Source organism: Notolepis coatsorum, assembly GCF_963971535.1.
Source record: "Notolepis coatsorum genome assembly, chromosome: 15".
Classification (NCBI taxonomy): Eukaryota; Metazoa; Chordata; class Actinopteri; order Aulopiformes; family Paralepididae; genus Notolepis; species Notolepis coatsorum.
The window spans coordinates 37,145,020-37,160,382 of NC_140179.1; the positions used below are offsets into that span (position 1 = coordinate 37,145,020).

A 15,363-nucleotide genomic window follows, 5' to 3' on the forward strand; every position below is an offset into this window, starting at 1 on the left:
GTAACCCCCTGTGTTCCAGCACTGTTCCCCGGTAACCATGGTAACCCCCTGTCTTCCAACACTGGTCCCTGGTAACCATGGTAACCCCCTGTGTTCCAGCACTGTTCCCCGGTAACCATGTTAACCCCCTGTGTTCCAGCACTGTTCCCCGGTAACCATGGTAACCCCCTGTGTTCCAGCACTGTTCCCTGGTAACCCCCTGTGTTCCAGCACTGTTCCCTGGTAACCATGGTAACCCCCTGTGTTCCAGCACTGTTCCCTGGTAACCATGGTAACCCCCTGTGTTCCAACACTGTTCCCTGGTAACCCCCTGTGTTCCAGCACTGTTCCCTGGTAACCCCCTGTGTTCCAGCACTGTTCCCCGGTAACCATGGTAACCCCCTGTGTTCCAGCACTGTTCCCTGGTAACCCCCTGTGTTCCAACACTGTTCCCTGGTAACCATGGTAACCCCCTGTGTTCCAACACTGTTCCCTGGTAACCATGGTAACCCCCTGTGTTCCAACACGTTCCCTGGTAACCCCCTGTGTTCCAACACGTTCCCTGGTAACCCCCTGTGTTCCAACACTGTTCCCTGGTAACCCCCTGTGTTCCAGCACTGTTCCCTGGTAACCATGATAACCCCCTGTGTTCCAACACGTTCCCTGGTAACCCCCTGTGTTCCAACACGTTCCCTAGTAACCATGGTAACCCCCTGTGTTCCAGCACTGTTCCCTGGTAACCCCCTGTGTTCCAACACTGTTCCCTGGTAACCATGGTAACCCCCTGTGTTCCAACACTGTTCCCTGGTAACCCCCTGTGTTCCAGCACTGTTCCCTGGTAACCATGGTAACCCCCTGTGTTCCAACACTGTTCCCCGGTAACCCCCTGTGTTCCAGCACTGTTCCCTGGTAACCATGGTAACCCTCTGTGTTCCAAACTGTTCCCTGGTAACCATGGTAACCATCTGTGTTCCAGCACTGTTCCCTGGTAACCATGGTAACCATCTGTGTTCCAACACTGTTCCCTGGTAACTAGGGATGGGTACCAAACTCTGTACTTGGGAGAAGACCCATCCCTGCGGCGCACACACATTTTTACATGCACTCCTGCGTGCGGTCCCTCTCTCTCTCTCTATCTCTCCCTCTCTATCTCTCCCTATCTCTCTCTCTCCCTCTCTATCTCTCTCTCCCTCTCGCTTGCTCGTTCTCTGCTGTCTCTCGGACTCTGTTTGAAGAAGTAATCCACTCGCTCTGTTGAGCGAATTGTGGGCGGTGACTACAACCACAGAGGCAATCAGATCTCAATCAGTGCCATATTCACGTCAGCAAAACAGTAAAATCAGAACGGCTTAGTTGAGTGAGGGAAGATCTCGTAAACTCGAGACTAGACTGATGAGTCAATATGATAATTAGAGACACAGACCACATTGATATAATCCCCCATTGCTAGGAAACAATGCTAAACACTGGAAAAGGCCATTTATAATGCATGGGACCTTTAATAAAAAAAAAAAAACGTATATATATATTTATTTTATTATTATTATCATTTTTTCAGGAGGGGCAGGGGGTCCCGTTGGCGTGGCGGGCCAAGGCAATGGTAGGGGAAACACTGATCATGGTGTTGGTCTCTAGCTTCACAGATACACGGTGTTGATTGATTGAATGAAAACTTTAATTAACAGATTGCAGAATGGGTATATTACAGTACAACTCAATACACTGATCATCATGGTGTTGGTCTCTAGCTTCACAGATACACGGTGTTGGTCTCTAGCTTCACAGATACAGTGTTGGTCTCTAGCTTCACAGATACAGTGTTGGTCTCTAGCTTCACAGATACAGTGTTGGTCTCTAGCTTCACAGATACAGTGTTGGTCTCTAGCTTCACAGATACAGTGTTGGTCTCTAGCTTCACAGATACAGTGTTTTCTAGGGACCAGCAGTAGACTTTGGTGTCATTTCATCTCCAGTCAAGTTTCAAGTCTCAAACTTGTTTCTGTACATTTGTGTTTCTTTTCATCCATCTGTGACATTTGTGTTTGACTGTCTTTTTGTGTTTTTATTGTGTGTGTGTTTGTGTGTGTGTGTTTGTGTTTGTGTGGCCAAGCAGCCGGATCCAGCCAGTCTGGAGCAGCCGAGCCGTCAGGAGGCGGGGCCTCCTCAGGTTGGCCTCTCCACTCCCACTTCCTCTCCTCCATGCGCATCACATCCTGTCAACGCCACGTGTAGCGTCCTATATGTGTCATCATCATAATCTCGGAATGATTCCTTTCTTCATGTTCAATCAGTATCTCGTTCCATTTTGACCTCTACACTACCCAGCCACGCATAGTGCTTAGACCTCTACACTACCCAGCCACACCTAGTGCTTAGATATCTACACTACCCAGCCACACCTAGTGCTTAGACCTCTACACTACCCAGCCATCCTAGTGCTTAGACCTCTACACTACCCAGCCATCCTAGTGCTTAGACCTCTACACTACCCAGCCATCATAGTGCATAGACCTCTACACTACCCAGCCACACCTAGTGCTTAGACCTCTACCCTACCCAGCCACACCCAGGGCATGTGAGCGGAGCGGGCGGTTTTGACGTGAGTGACGGAGTGGGTTTTAAAATGGGTCGACGCGACGTCCGGAGCGAGAGTTCTCCTCCGCTCCAATCCACTCCGGGCCGCTCACAGTGGTTTAACACTGATGTAATATACATGTAGTCAGGGAACAAACTTAACTTTTTGACTTACCAGCCATTTGGCTGGTAGATTTTAAAAACTACCAGCCAGGCAGATTTTTTACCAGCCAAAAATTAAAGATAGCTTTTTAGTATATCGCCATGTGTTATTATTACTATATAATACTCTCATATGCTATTTTCAATTAATATCATAAACAACATAAGGAATATTAGCATAATTTTGAGTGGACTGAAGGAATGAGTCAGCGTTAATAGTTTTAAATGCAAATAATTTATTGAAACATAGAAGTGGGGTCGGGGACACACACTGTTTCAACTCACCACCCCCGCATCATATTGTAGTCTAGTCTGTCTTCAAACTTCCACTCCTCTTGAAACCTTTTTATATTTGAATATCAACATTATCTGTGCATCCTCAGTAATCCTCAGTTTACTACAATATACTCCTCTCCTGAGTCCTGACTAGTGACTTCATCGTCTTTCCAAACGCACGCACACACACAGAGAAAGGGAGAGTGCCCCCCCCCCCCCCCATTTCCCTTTCCCCAGTCCACACTGTCTGCTGTTCTGCCGCTGATCAGGATTAGCTTGTTAGCTTACGCTAACATAACGTTCATTTCGGGCGATGTGGGCATAAAGGAATGGCGACGATGCAATGCATGTTAGATGCATTTGACCCGTTGTGAGAAGAAGAAAAAACCACAGACTTATTTCGGCTCGCAAAATAGGCGCACTTCTGTGTAGCTCTGCTCTGAGGGAACAAACTTAACTTTTTGACTTACCAGCCATTTGGCTGGTAGATTTTAAAAACTACCAGCCAGGCAGATTTTTTACCAGCCATTGGCGGTTGGCTGGTACTTATTTTGTTCCCTGCATGTAGTACAATGCCAAAGCAACAAGTGGCGATGTACAAACATGAAGACCATTTTCAACCAATGAGAAGGGTGAACCGTCACTCACATCCTGCTAGACAAAAGTATATTCCGCCATTGTTGTTGTCGTTAGCTTACATGCTAACGTGAATGGCAGCGCCCATAGCATTGTGGCTAGGCTAGCTACCATCGCTTAGTAGAGCTAGTGAATGGATAAACAACGTTATTTAACATTGCAGAATGGGTACAATTACAATACGGCTCAATACAAACAATTGTTAAGGGGCCCAGGGGGTGTAGACTGTTGTAGTTTGGTCAAATCAAGCTAATTTACATCATGCTCCTGTTGTCATTAGCTTACATGCTAACGTGAATGGCAGCGACCATAGCATTGTGGCTAGGCTAGCTACCATAGCTTAGTAGAGCTAGTGAATGGATAAACAACGTTATTTAACATTGCAGAATGGGTACAATTACAATACGGCTCAATACAAACAATTGTTAAGGGGCCCAGGGGGTGTAGACTGTTGTAGTTTGGTCAAATCAAGCTCATTTACATCATGCTCCAAAAAAAATAAAAAAAATGCTGTGGAGCGATGTGGAGCGGGGAGCGCTTGATTCGTAAATGAAGGTGAGCGACTTGGGGGGGGGGGCGGGCCAACATGAGCGGATGGGAGCGGAACCAGACGTCTAGAGCGAAGAGCGGATTTTTCGAGCGCTCCGCTCCGCTCACATGCCCTGGCCGCCTGTACCGGTTCCGCAACTGTAAGTTACTTCCGGGGTAGGCCTGATTGGCCCCGACAGGCACGTGACGCGGCAAACTCAGGACGTGCAACGAGGCTGCTGAGAGCTGTCGCGCGGAAATAGGCTGTCTATTGCCATTCTCTAAGACGAACTCTAACCTTAACCAGCTCCTTAACAGCGCCTAAACTTAACCGTTCTAACCTTAACCAACTCCGAAACAATGCCTAACCTTAACCTTAACCATGCCTAACCTTAACCGGCGAAAGAATACATGTTAAAAAAAAATCATGTTAAAAAAAAATATTTGATGGGATTCGAACTCGTCAACAACGGACCGCAGGACCGTAGGACCGCTGCTCTGCCAGGTGAGCTGAAGCGCCGAATGAAAATCATGGCGGATTAGGGCGGTTACATAATTCCGCAAGCTCTGCCGCTCCGCGGAGCGTGCCGCGCGGCAGAGAAAGTTGCGCGTCACGTGCCTGTCGGGGCCAATCAGGCCTACCCCCTGGAAGTAACTTACAGTTGCGGAACAGTTACAGGCGCCCTGGCCACACCTAGTGCTTAGGCCTCTACACTACCCAGCCATCCTAGTGCTTAGACCTCTACACTACCCAGCCATCCTAGTGCTTAGACCTCTACACTACCCAGCCATCCTAGTGCTTAGACCTCTACACTACCCAGCCATCCTAGTGCTTAAACCTCTACACTACCCAGCCATCCTTGTGCTTAAACCTCCACACAACCCAGCCACACCTAGTGCTTAGACCTCTACACTACCCAGCCACACCTAGTGCTTAGACCTCTACACTACCCAGCCATCCTAGTGCTTAAACCTCTACACTACCCAGCCATCCTTGTGCTTAAACCTCCACACAACCCAGCCACACCTAGTGCTTAGACCTCTACACTACCCAGCCACACCTAGTGCTTAGACCTCTACACTACCCGGCCACATCTAGTGCTTAGACCTCTACACTACCCAGCCACTCCTAGTGCTTAGACCTCCACACTACCCAGCCACGCCTAGTGCTTAGACCTCCACACTACCCAGCCACACCTAGTGCTTAGACCTCTACACTACCCAGCCACTCCTAGTGCTTAGACCTCTACACTACCCAGCCACACCTAGTGCTTAGACCTCTACACTACCCAGCCACTCCTAGTGCTTAGACCTCCACACTACCCAGCCACACCTAGTGCTTAGACCTCTACACTACCCGGCAACACCTAGTGCTTAGACCTCTACACTACCCAGCCACACCTAGTGCTTAGACCTCTACACTACCCAGCCACACCTAGTGCTTAGCCCTCTACACTACCCAGCCACACCTAGTGCTTAGACCTCTACACTACCCAGCCACACCTAGTGCTTAGACCTCTACACTACCGGTTCCCCTATCCAGCTACCGCCATGTTGATAAAAGGGCACTCAGGCTGTGAGTACTCTGCTGTCGAGCGCAGTCATGTGACCTTCCTCTCTCTCTTTTTGTCCAATCAGCCGACTCCAAGAAGTCTGACCCCAACCCCCTCACAGAGATCCTCAAGTGTCCCACCAAGGTGGTGCTGCTGAGGGTGAGTGTTTCTTCCTCTCTGCGGGCCCAGCGTCTCGTCTTCATCACTGTAGGCTACTGTTGTTTCTTTTTCTTTACTTTTTCTTTATTTTTATAGTCTAGTTGTGTGACTTTCACAATGGCTGCTGTGCAGTCAGGAAGGTTTTCCATGTTAAAATAAAGACGGCATATTTTTCTAGTCATTCTAGTTTGATTAGGATCTTTTGACTCATTCTTAAATGTATCATTCAGCATTGTTCCACAAGTTAACCCCAACGATAGAAATACATCTCCTTTTAATCCCCTTTTGAACAGTAAACTTACAAATCGTATTTTCTTTCATGTATTGAAAAAAAACAATGCACACAGTCTGGGAGTAACTTTGCTTTAGCTCTGTACATTGTTTGCATTATTTTATAATAAACCAAATCATTAATTTTCACAACATGAGACTTTATAGACAATGGATCCCTCCTTAGTAAGGCTCCCAATGGCCCGCTTTTGCAGTAAGACTATTGGATTTACAGTATTTTTAAATGTCTAACTGTGTGTGTGTGTTTCTCAGAACATGGTGGGCAGAGGAGAGGTCGATGAAGACTTGGAAGGAGAGACTAAAGAGGAATGTGAGAAATACGGCAAAGTTACCAAATGTGTCATCTTCGAGGTGAGTGACCGTCGCACCGTCGACCGCCTGCGTTATAATAAATAATAGAATAGAAATACTTTATTTATCTCGAGGGAAATTCAGCACTACAGATCGCTCACAGTAAACGGTAAACATTTAGGTAGTTAAAAACAAAAGTCACAAATAGGAATAAAGAATAAAATACAGTCCGGGATATACATTCTGATATGTAGATACATTCTAAAATATAAAATATACAGCCAAAAATATACAGAAATATACAATAAAATGTACAGTACTAAGTGTAACATTTTAAAATGTAGATCAAGAGCAATGCAGACATGAAATTAGGCATAGAATAAACATAAAATGAGCATAGAATAGACAGCAGCAAAATAGACAAAGTCAAGATAAGGCATAGAACATTAAATCACATATTTTTCATATTGGGATCTAACATCTGAATAGGCCTCTTTGTTTCCGGTTTGATTATCACTGATACACATAGAATAGATATATACAATCATGAAATTGGCAGATACACATGAAAAAGATTCCTTCAGCACAGCAGTACACGGTAATAAAATAGAATAGACTAGAGGTGTAACGGTACACAGAAGCCACGGTTCGGTACGTACCTCGGTATTGGGGTCACGGTTCGGTACGAGTTCACTGTTCTCGCACGGACCTCGTGAGTGCCTGCATGTGCGACTGGTGTGTTTGCGCTGTGAGGCGTATTCTTCGTATGGCTGCACGTACCGCACCGTGACGGCCGTACCGTAAAATTCGCAGGACAAATACACGTACCATTACACCCCTAGAATAGACAGTGCAATCAAATTGTAAGATAGTGCAATCAAATTGTAAGATAGTGCAATCAAATTGTTAGTAAAATAGAATAGACAGTAAAATAGTGCAGTGTGATAAAATAGTTCTCATCTATTTTAGTCTCATCTCATCTGTTGACCTTGGTCTGAGAGGGCTTTGAATTTGGTTAAAGAGGGGTTGTGATGGGCGTGGCTGGGTAGCGTAGAAGAGGTCTAAGCACTCGCCTACCACCGCAGAGACTCTGGGTTCGAATCCAGCCATCAGCGGTACACTTGTGATCTCACAAGTTCTTATTCCTCAAATTGTTTCTGGGAATAGTTTTGCAATCATTTCACATGTGTTCTGCGTGGCCAATGTTTCCTGAAAGACCTGATCTGTCTGACGCCCAACCGATTTGCTTGGTCAGGCCTTTTGGCTTAACACTTTCCGTGCCAGCCATGCGGTGCCTAGGAACCCCGTTGCGTGCCACCACTCTATTCAATGACAGAGCTCTCATATTTGCGAACGCATAAACTATATCTTAAATTATGGCTATGTGTCTAATATGACCGTCGCTTATCAATGACTTGTTTGCAGTCAACATTGTCGAAACTGATTGTTTTTTAATCGGTTAATTTCCGTTTTATACCATTTTGAAAAACGCTCGTTTTTTAAAAGTTTCAGAAAAAAATAAAGATTCTGTGATAATTGCCCTTTACTGGAATACACAAAATATGTTGTAATTTTTCGGCCTATTTATGAATCGTTTTCAAATAAACGCTAGATTATCGATGTGTACTTATGCACGCTATAGAAGCGGGCTGAAAAATCGATTATCTTATTTCCTGATTGCACACACACACACACACGCATATGGCACACGCTGATATATAGGTGAAAATAGCTCTGATTATCCCAAGACTGGTAAAATAGATTCCTTACCTCAGATCAGATGTTCTCCAAAAAGATTATTCCAATTCCTGATCGCCATTCCAAATATAGATCGCGTTTATTGATCCAACGCTGGGTACTGGAAACACATATTCTCCGCTGTTCTGATGGTGGGCGATGACTGCAGTAGATAGATAGATAGAATAGTTTATTGATTTAGAATGGAATCATACATACTATTCCAGTCGGATGGAGCTTTAAACATAAAAGATTTTTTACCAGCTGATTTAAAGGTTTTTGGAACAGAAAATATTTTCCCAGTCACGATGTCGGAGTCTTCCTAGTTCCTACTTCAGTGGAATGCACCATAAATGTCACAGACCAGGGCCCTATTCCCCATACCTGGTTCAACTAAGTAGATCAAAAGTCCCATTATCCAGATTAAATTAACCCGATGTTTGAATCCGCGCTTTCCCTGTTCCTCGAACGCTGATTCAGTCTCGTTAATTCGAACCAGACTTGATACTGAGGATAATTGCGCGTGGCCGCCTCAGTTGAAAAGACAGCAGGTGTCGATCGCAGAAATCCTGATTTTCTAACAGCATTGTTTGATTGATTGATTTAAAACTTTATTAACAGATTGCAGAATGGGTATAATACAGTACGGCTCAATAGCCTCGCCTACAAGTTAAATGCATATCTATAGGTTAATTTTAAGTCCCTCATTACCCCAATCAATCAGATTATATTTCTTTAAATGTGCCTGCTGGCAGTAGGCTTAATGGAATGAATAATCAAATGAGATCTTGCTAGCGAAAATAATTTGTTCAACTCTTTCAGAATAAGGATAAAAACAAGCCCAAATAGTAGGGCTGGGCGATATGGCCTAAATATGATATCACGATATTTTCTGACCTTTCGGCGATACACGATACACATCACGATGTTTTTCTTTTTTACCCCAAACAATTCATTATGAGGCTTACCAAGACAGTATTTGAGTTTGCAAGCTAACATTAAAGACAAAATAAAATACCCATGCATTTAGCATTTTTATATTAGATTTAGATTATTAGATTATATATTGCATATGAGATATTATATGATTTAGATATGAAATATGATGAATTGAAAATGGGGGACCCTGATGTAAACAAGACTAAAGTCTTTCTCTGGTCTGCATCCCCTTAACAATTGTATGTATTGAGCTGTACTGTACCCATTCTGCAATATGTTAAAGTTTTAAATCAATCAATCAATAAATAGCATTTTAGCATTTTTATGAAACTACTGTATATATGTATGTCTCTAAATGTTTTGATGAATTGAAAATGGAGGACCCTTATGTAAAAAAGCCGAAAGTCTTTTTCTGGTCTTCATCCTCCTGTACTGTATTGTACCCATTCTGCAACCTTTTAATACAGTTTTCATTCATTCATTCTGACGGAAACATAATCATTTTGATTGACAGTCGAGTCTGCCAATGACGTCACACCGCTTGCACCCGCCCTGCTGTTCTTAGCACCAATCGGCAAGCGTTTGACTTCCTGAATGTCCCGTGTGCTAAACATCAACAAAGCTACTAACGTTAGCTCCCCGCGGCCGTCGAGTAGGAGACCAGTGCTTGACTAAATGAGGCATAATGATTTTACTACAACGAATGTTATAATAAAAGCCTTTCCATACATCTGTCTGATTGAAAACTTTATTAACAGACCGCGGAATGGGCATATCTCAGCACAGGCTGAGATATGAACGAGTAACGTGTGGACAGATTGACGCGACACAATCCTCTTGGGCAAAACATCACGATATCCACGATACGTTGAAAAAGTGTATCGTTAATGAACTGTACCCGATATTTATATAATATCGTCATATCGCCCAGCCCTACCAAATAGTCTAATAGTTTGAATCTAATTGAATCTAATCTAGTCTAATCTAATTGATATGAATTATATTATGAGGATATCTGTACTGTATGTGCTTAGGTATTATGTACTATATAAATACATGGTTCCCAAAGAGAGGCTTGGAGGGAGGCTTGCAGTTACACTATTAATCAGGTTTTAATCTGTTCATCCATACATGCATTGAATTGATTAACCTTTTCTTTATAACAGTGACACCTCATGTTCATCATCAGATAACAGTGCTTGAAAAGATAAATGCATTTTCTCAAATTCATTCATCAACACGTCAAAGGCTCATTCAATTGATCAAGTCACGTCACGTTAATCAAATCCATCAAACAGCGCATCTCCTCATATATTTTAAACCCAGTTACAATATCACAGTGATACAATTAAACAATCCACAGATTCAGATTCCTCATAATTCATATCCACAATCCACGCATAGACGCTTCAGCTTGAATGAAACACAATCCGGGCGCTCCGTTAAGCAAATACACAGCGAAGAATATGAAACTAATCAGAGCCAAACGCCCGATAGGTTTCATTCATAAAAAATATCCCTGCGGGATTCACATTTGCAATGATCCGTTGAGTCCGTTATTAAAATAACTGTGTCGCGATCGCCGTATCCGTATAAATATGACGTGCATTATATAGGACAAAGTAAATCCATAGGCTGAATATGATTTATTATCAGCATTTTAGGTAGACCTATTATTTTACATTTCAAACTAAGCACAAAAACATAATTCAGAATGGTATAATGGGATCTAGACTGTGAGAAATATTTCAGAAAGCGAGCTGGGATTTCTTTGCGAGGGTGTGGCCATGCAGGTTATCCAGCTAACTGAACTAAACTCTGCCCTCGACCAGGTTCAAACTTTCTGATCTGTTACCATGGCGATTTAGAAAATCCGACGTCTGGGAACGGAAAGGTCTGGCTTAAGTCAAGCTATGCTGAAAATTATCCGGCTAACTCAGTTAGCCAGGTACGGGGAATAGGGCCCAGGTGTTCGCCTGGAACAACAATGTCTCTGCCTAGCAACTGAATTGGAATCTAGTGTCAAAACTAACCTAGCGTTCTTCTTCCCCCAGATCGCGGGCGTGATAGAGGAAGAAGCCGTGAGAATATTCCTGGAGTTCGAAAGAGTGGAGTCGGCCATCAAAGGTATGTGTCTCGCTTAGGTGTTTGTGGATTTACCGTTGGCTAGGGTAAATATGTGTCGTGGTGCGTTTGCAGGCCGGTAAAGACGCACAACATGCGGGGGCGACAGTGGGTCAGGAGGTACAGCAGTCATCTGGTATTCGGTTCGATCCAGTCATCCCGGTTCGATTCCCACTCCTCCCCTGCAGCATGTCGAAGTGTCCTTGAGCAAGGCACTTAACCCCTAATTGCTCCCGATGAGCAGGTTGGCACCTCGCATGGTCGACCTCCGCCGTCGGTGTGTGAGTGAATGTGAGGAAGAAAATTGTAAAGGGCCTTGGATAAAAACGGCAATATAAATGCACCATTTATACACATTACCTCTGCGATTGTTCTTTTGTTTGTGCTCGTCTTTTTTTTTTATCCACTTTTTCTCCTTATTTTTCTATTTTTCTCTCATCCCAATTTCATGTTTGCAATTCTCCCCTCCCCTGTCTTGAACGTTGCTCGCATATGCCTCCCACTGGTCGGCTGTAGGGAGGATAGAAGCCTTGCATCACGTGTCCCCTCCGGTACACGAGGAGGCAGCCTGTAACATCTTTTCACCTGCCAGCGCGGACTCTCATTGGCGAGGTGTAACGTGTGGAAGGCTCACACTACCCCCGCCATTTCCTGTCTCTGCTGTGCAGGTATCCCCCAACCGACCTGTAGGAGTCGCTGTCCACAACGTCCAGATTACCACCCATCGACTTCCACCCGCTAACTCTGCCAATGAGTTAGTATGACGGGCGGCCCAAGCCGGAGGCAATGCTGACACCCGGATTCGAGACCGGAGTCTCTTGCATTGGTGACGAGCGCAATCTCCGCTGCGCCACCCAGCCGCCTGTGTTTGTGCTCGTCTTAAAGGTGCACAATTACTTTGAATAAGTGTCATTTAAAGGCCCCCATCGATGGCTTGTCAAGAGTGAGGACCGTGTAGACTCTTGAATAGATTGCGTACGTTAGGCCTTCCGCTATAAGCAATAAATCGATTAATCGGCGCGATAATTAAAATGAATGCAAGGATTTTGACTGGCGCGATTAATTGCTATTTGCGCGTTTGTTTTAATGAGGTTAGATTAGACCACTACGAGAATATTAATTAGCCAGATGTTAAAGGTACACAAAATGGCGGACACTCTATTAACTGCGAGGGGACAGTGATACAAGTTCAATAATCACTTTAATATTAATAGCAAACATACATATTATATAGAACGCAGATCTCCTGTTATTAAGATAATGTCAATGCAACAATGTCAAAGGTAACGATAGTCCTGAACTACGAGTACTCGACCGTTGATGCTCTGAATGGAGTGAGAAGAAGCGAGCAGCACGGGGAAAGCAAGATGGCGGGTGGAGACGGTAATTCTCTGGAGCTCCTACTCCAGAGAGCTGCAGACAAACTTGGGATAATCCTGTCGTCGCTGGTGAGGAGGGTCTCGTACGGACCGGGTTCCTGTATTCCTAGCGCCCGATGGCAGGATTAATAGCTATTAGTCCAAAAAGCCTGTTGGCATGGTTGCTAGCTAGTTAGCCCTTGTGTACTTAGGCCAACCCGCATGTCGTCTTCAATAGGTAGTTAAATCCAGAACGCCGCTGGATTCAGCTATAAGTCTCTCAACGTTACTTCGCTCAAACAAGTCACTATACTGTGCCAATAGTGGCTCGACAATATTATGTGGTATCTAATTAGCTGTACAGCTCCCTGTCAAGATACGTTGCTTGCCGTCCTGTCACTGCTGCCAAACATTTCTTCTATAACACACACTCTGTCCAGGCATGTCCCAAGCACCCCGCGCATGCGCTCACGCTGTCTACGCCGTTAAGAGTGGAACATATACAAATAAGCGAATGATGAATACTGGTAGGTAAACAGACGACGTGAAAATATATATCCTATATATATAAACAATATATAAGTTATACAAAACAATAAACGCAGACTCTGTGTTAATCTGGACCTTCAGAACACAAAGGTTTTTACTATTTAGAGCTACTATAACCGTTAGCCGTTGCAGTCAATATGTTCTTAAACATTCAAACTGTGATCATTATGGAAAAAGAAGAAAAAACCCCAAAACATTTAATTAATGTTCTCACGATCTGACTTCCAGACATGAGTCTCTTACCACTGGCTAAAATTGGGTGCATTTACGTTTTTAAAATGTTTTATTAATGTACGCTGTCCCCCTTGAACAAATAAAGTAAAGCTAAACCTAAACCTAATGATAGTAGAAGACACTAAGAAGGTTTTTATTTATTATAAAAGAAAAAGTCTTATAATCTTTTAAGACTGTGTCGAAAGACTGAAAGGGTTACCGGCGGCCGTCCACCAGCGGTACACAGTCATCAAGGTTGAATCCACTCCACTCTGGCAGTCAAAGAGCTGACATACAAATAAAACAACGTCTACATTAAACATATATGACACAGCAGTCACCATTTCAAAGGGAGTTTATTTACTTTGTGTGACACAATAGCCAAACAAATGCACTAGGGCTGCAACGATTAGTCGACATAATCGACGACGTCGATCATAAAAACTTGTCGCCGCCGAATGTTTGCGTCGTATTACGTTTTTTTTTTTTTTTTTTTTGCACTACCTATCTTTGTGAAAGTCTACCATCACCCCAGACTTTGAGACTCTTGTCAGGAGCAAACAACATCCCCAGTTATCCCATTAGTTCCCTGGGATGTTAAGCTAAGAAGTCTGCTAAGAAGGATATATTATTTATTATTATTTTATTTCATTGTGTTTTTAGCCCTAGTTGCACTTCTGTTGCAACCCCAGTTATCCCATTAGTTCCCCCAAACTTACTGTCGGTCTGTTATGTTAAGCTAAGAAGTCTGCTAAGAGCCCGGAAAAGGAGCCGCGCCCACAGGAAGCAGAGATGGAGGGTGTGACAGAAATAATCGTTAGATTAGTCTACTAATCGAAAAAATAATCGACAGATTAGTCGACTACCAAAATAATAGTTAGTTGCAGCCCTAAAATGCACTAGCCATCAATATCTTATACCAAATGATTAGGGCATATTCAAATAAAAAAATAAAAAAAAATATTATTATATCAATGAACAAGTCTGAGTCCTCGTCTGCACCTTCTGAGTCCGAATACAGTCAATGCTCGAGTCCAAGTTCGAGTCATCAGTGCTCAAGTCAAAGTCGAGTCAAAATCAGTCCGAGTCCTGCACTCGAGTACTACAACACTGCTTACTCTACATCGGTTCTGACCTAATGTACCAGTGCAGATTTGTATTATTGGGAAGTTTGTTCCCCCTCCCCGAAGTATGTAAACGGTGACTGATATCCTCCTGTCTTCTTCCCCCTGTCTCGCGCAGCCGTGGTGGACCTGAACGGCCGGTATTTCGGCGGCCGGGTGGTCAAGGCCTGCTTCTACAACTTGGACAAGTTCCGGGTCCTGGACCTGGGCGAACAGTTCCCGTGAGGTCCCGCCGGAACCGGAACAGCCCGGAGAGACGGACCCAGAAAGACTCGATGCCCTGACGCACACACGCGCGCACACGCACACACACGCAACGCACACACACAGCTCGCTGTACATAAGCCCAAACTTTTCTTTTTTATACTCTCTGTGAAGAAGTACAGTCAGTGTCTCTATCTAGTAGAAGAGTTTAGCTTGTAGTTGTAGTTTGTTTTGCCTTGTGGAGGAGAATAAAGCCCCCATGTCAACATGGAACAATGGTTTATGAACTACATTTCTATCATCATCATAATAAATGAATGGCTATTGTTTGTTTTGTTTTAAAACTATCTTTCACGCACTTTTTTTTTGTCATTGATTTATTACATGATTCCTTCAGATGAAGAACGGTATAAAGTCCATGTTTAGTGTTCAGGGGCCACATTGTCTTCGCGATGCCTGTCGATTCAAGAGATTTATTCATCACACAAGACATAATAGTGAAATGAAGGTGGCCATGCCCGCTTCGATTGTGCAAAAAAATACAAATAATAGAATAGGATAGATAATAAAATAGACATGATAACAGTACTAAGATAAAATACAATACAATGCTAAGCTTATGAATAAAAAGGTAATGGGTCCTATTTACACTACTATTCAATATAC

General features: G+C 43.8%; 1 protein-coding gene across 7 annotated transcripts in view; it reads left to right on the forward strand.

Annotated features, from left to right (window-relative positions):
* The window catches only part of rbm17 (RNA binding motif protein 17), a 28,689-nt gene extending 13,642 nt beyond the window's left edge, over positions 1-15,047 (forward strand). For 2 of the 7 annotated variants that reach the window (XM_084330150.1, XM_084330152.1), the window contains exons 9-14: positions 1,538-1,579; positions 2,090-2,146; positions 5,794-5,867; positions 6,411-6,509; positions 11,180-11,252; positions 14,612-15,047. In XM_084330150.1, the coding sequence (XP_084186276.1) occupies positions 1,538-1,579; positions 2,090-2,146; positions 5,794-5,867; positions 6,411-6,509; positions 11,180-11,252; positions 14,612-14,718 (452 nt within the window). In that variant the 3' untranslated portion in view covers positions 14,719-15,047. The remainder of the gene's footprint in view (positions 1-1,537; positions 1,580-2,089; positions 2,147-5,793; positions 5,868-6,410; positions 6,510-11,179; positions 11,253-14,611) is intronic. The other 5 variants (XM_084330153.1, XM_084330156.1, XM_084330154.1 and 2 more) reach the window with 3 other exon arrangements.
* The last annotated feature ends 316 nt before the right edge of the window (positions 15,048-15,363 follow it).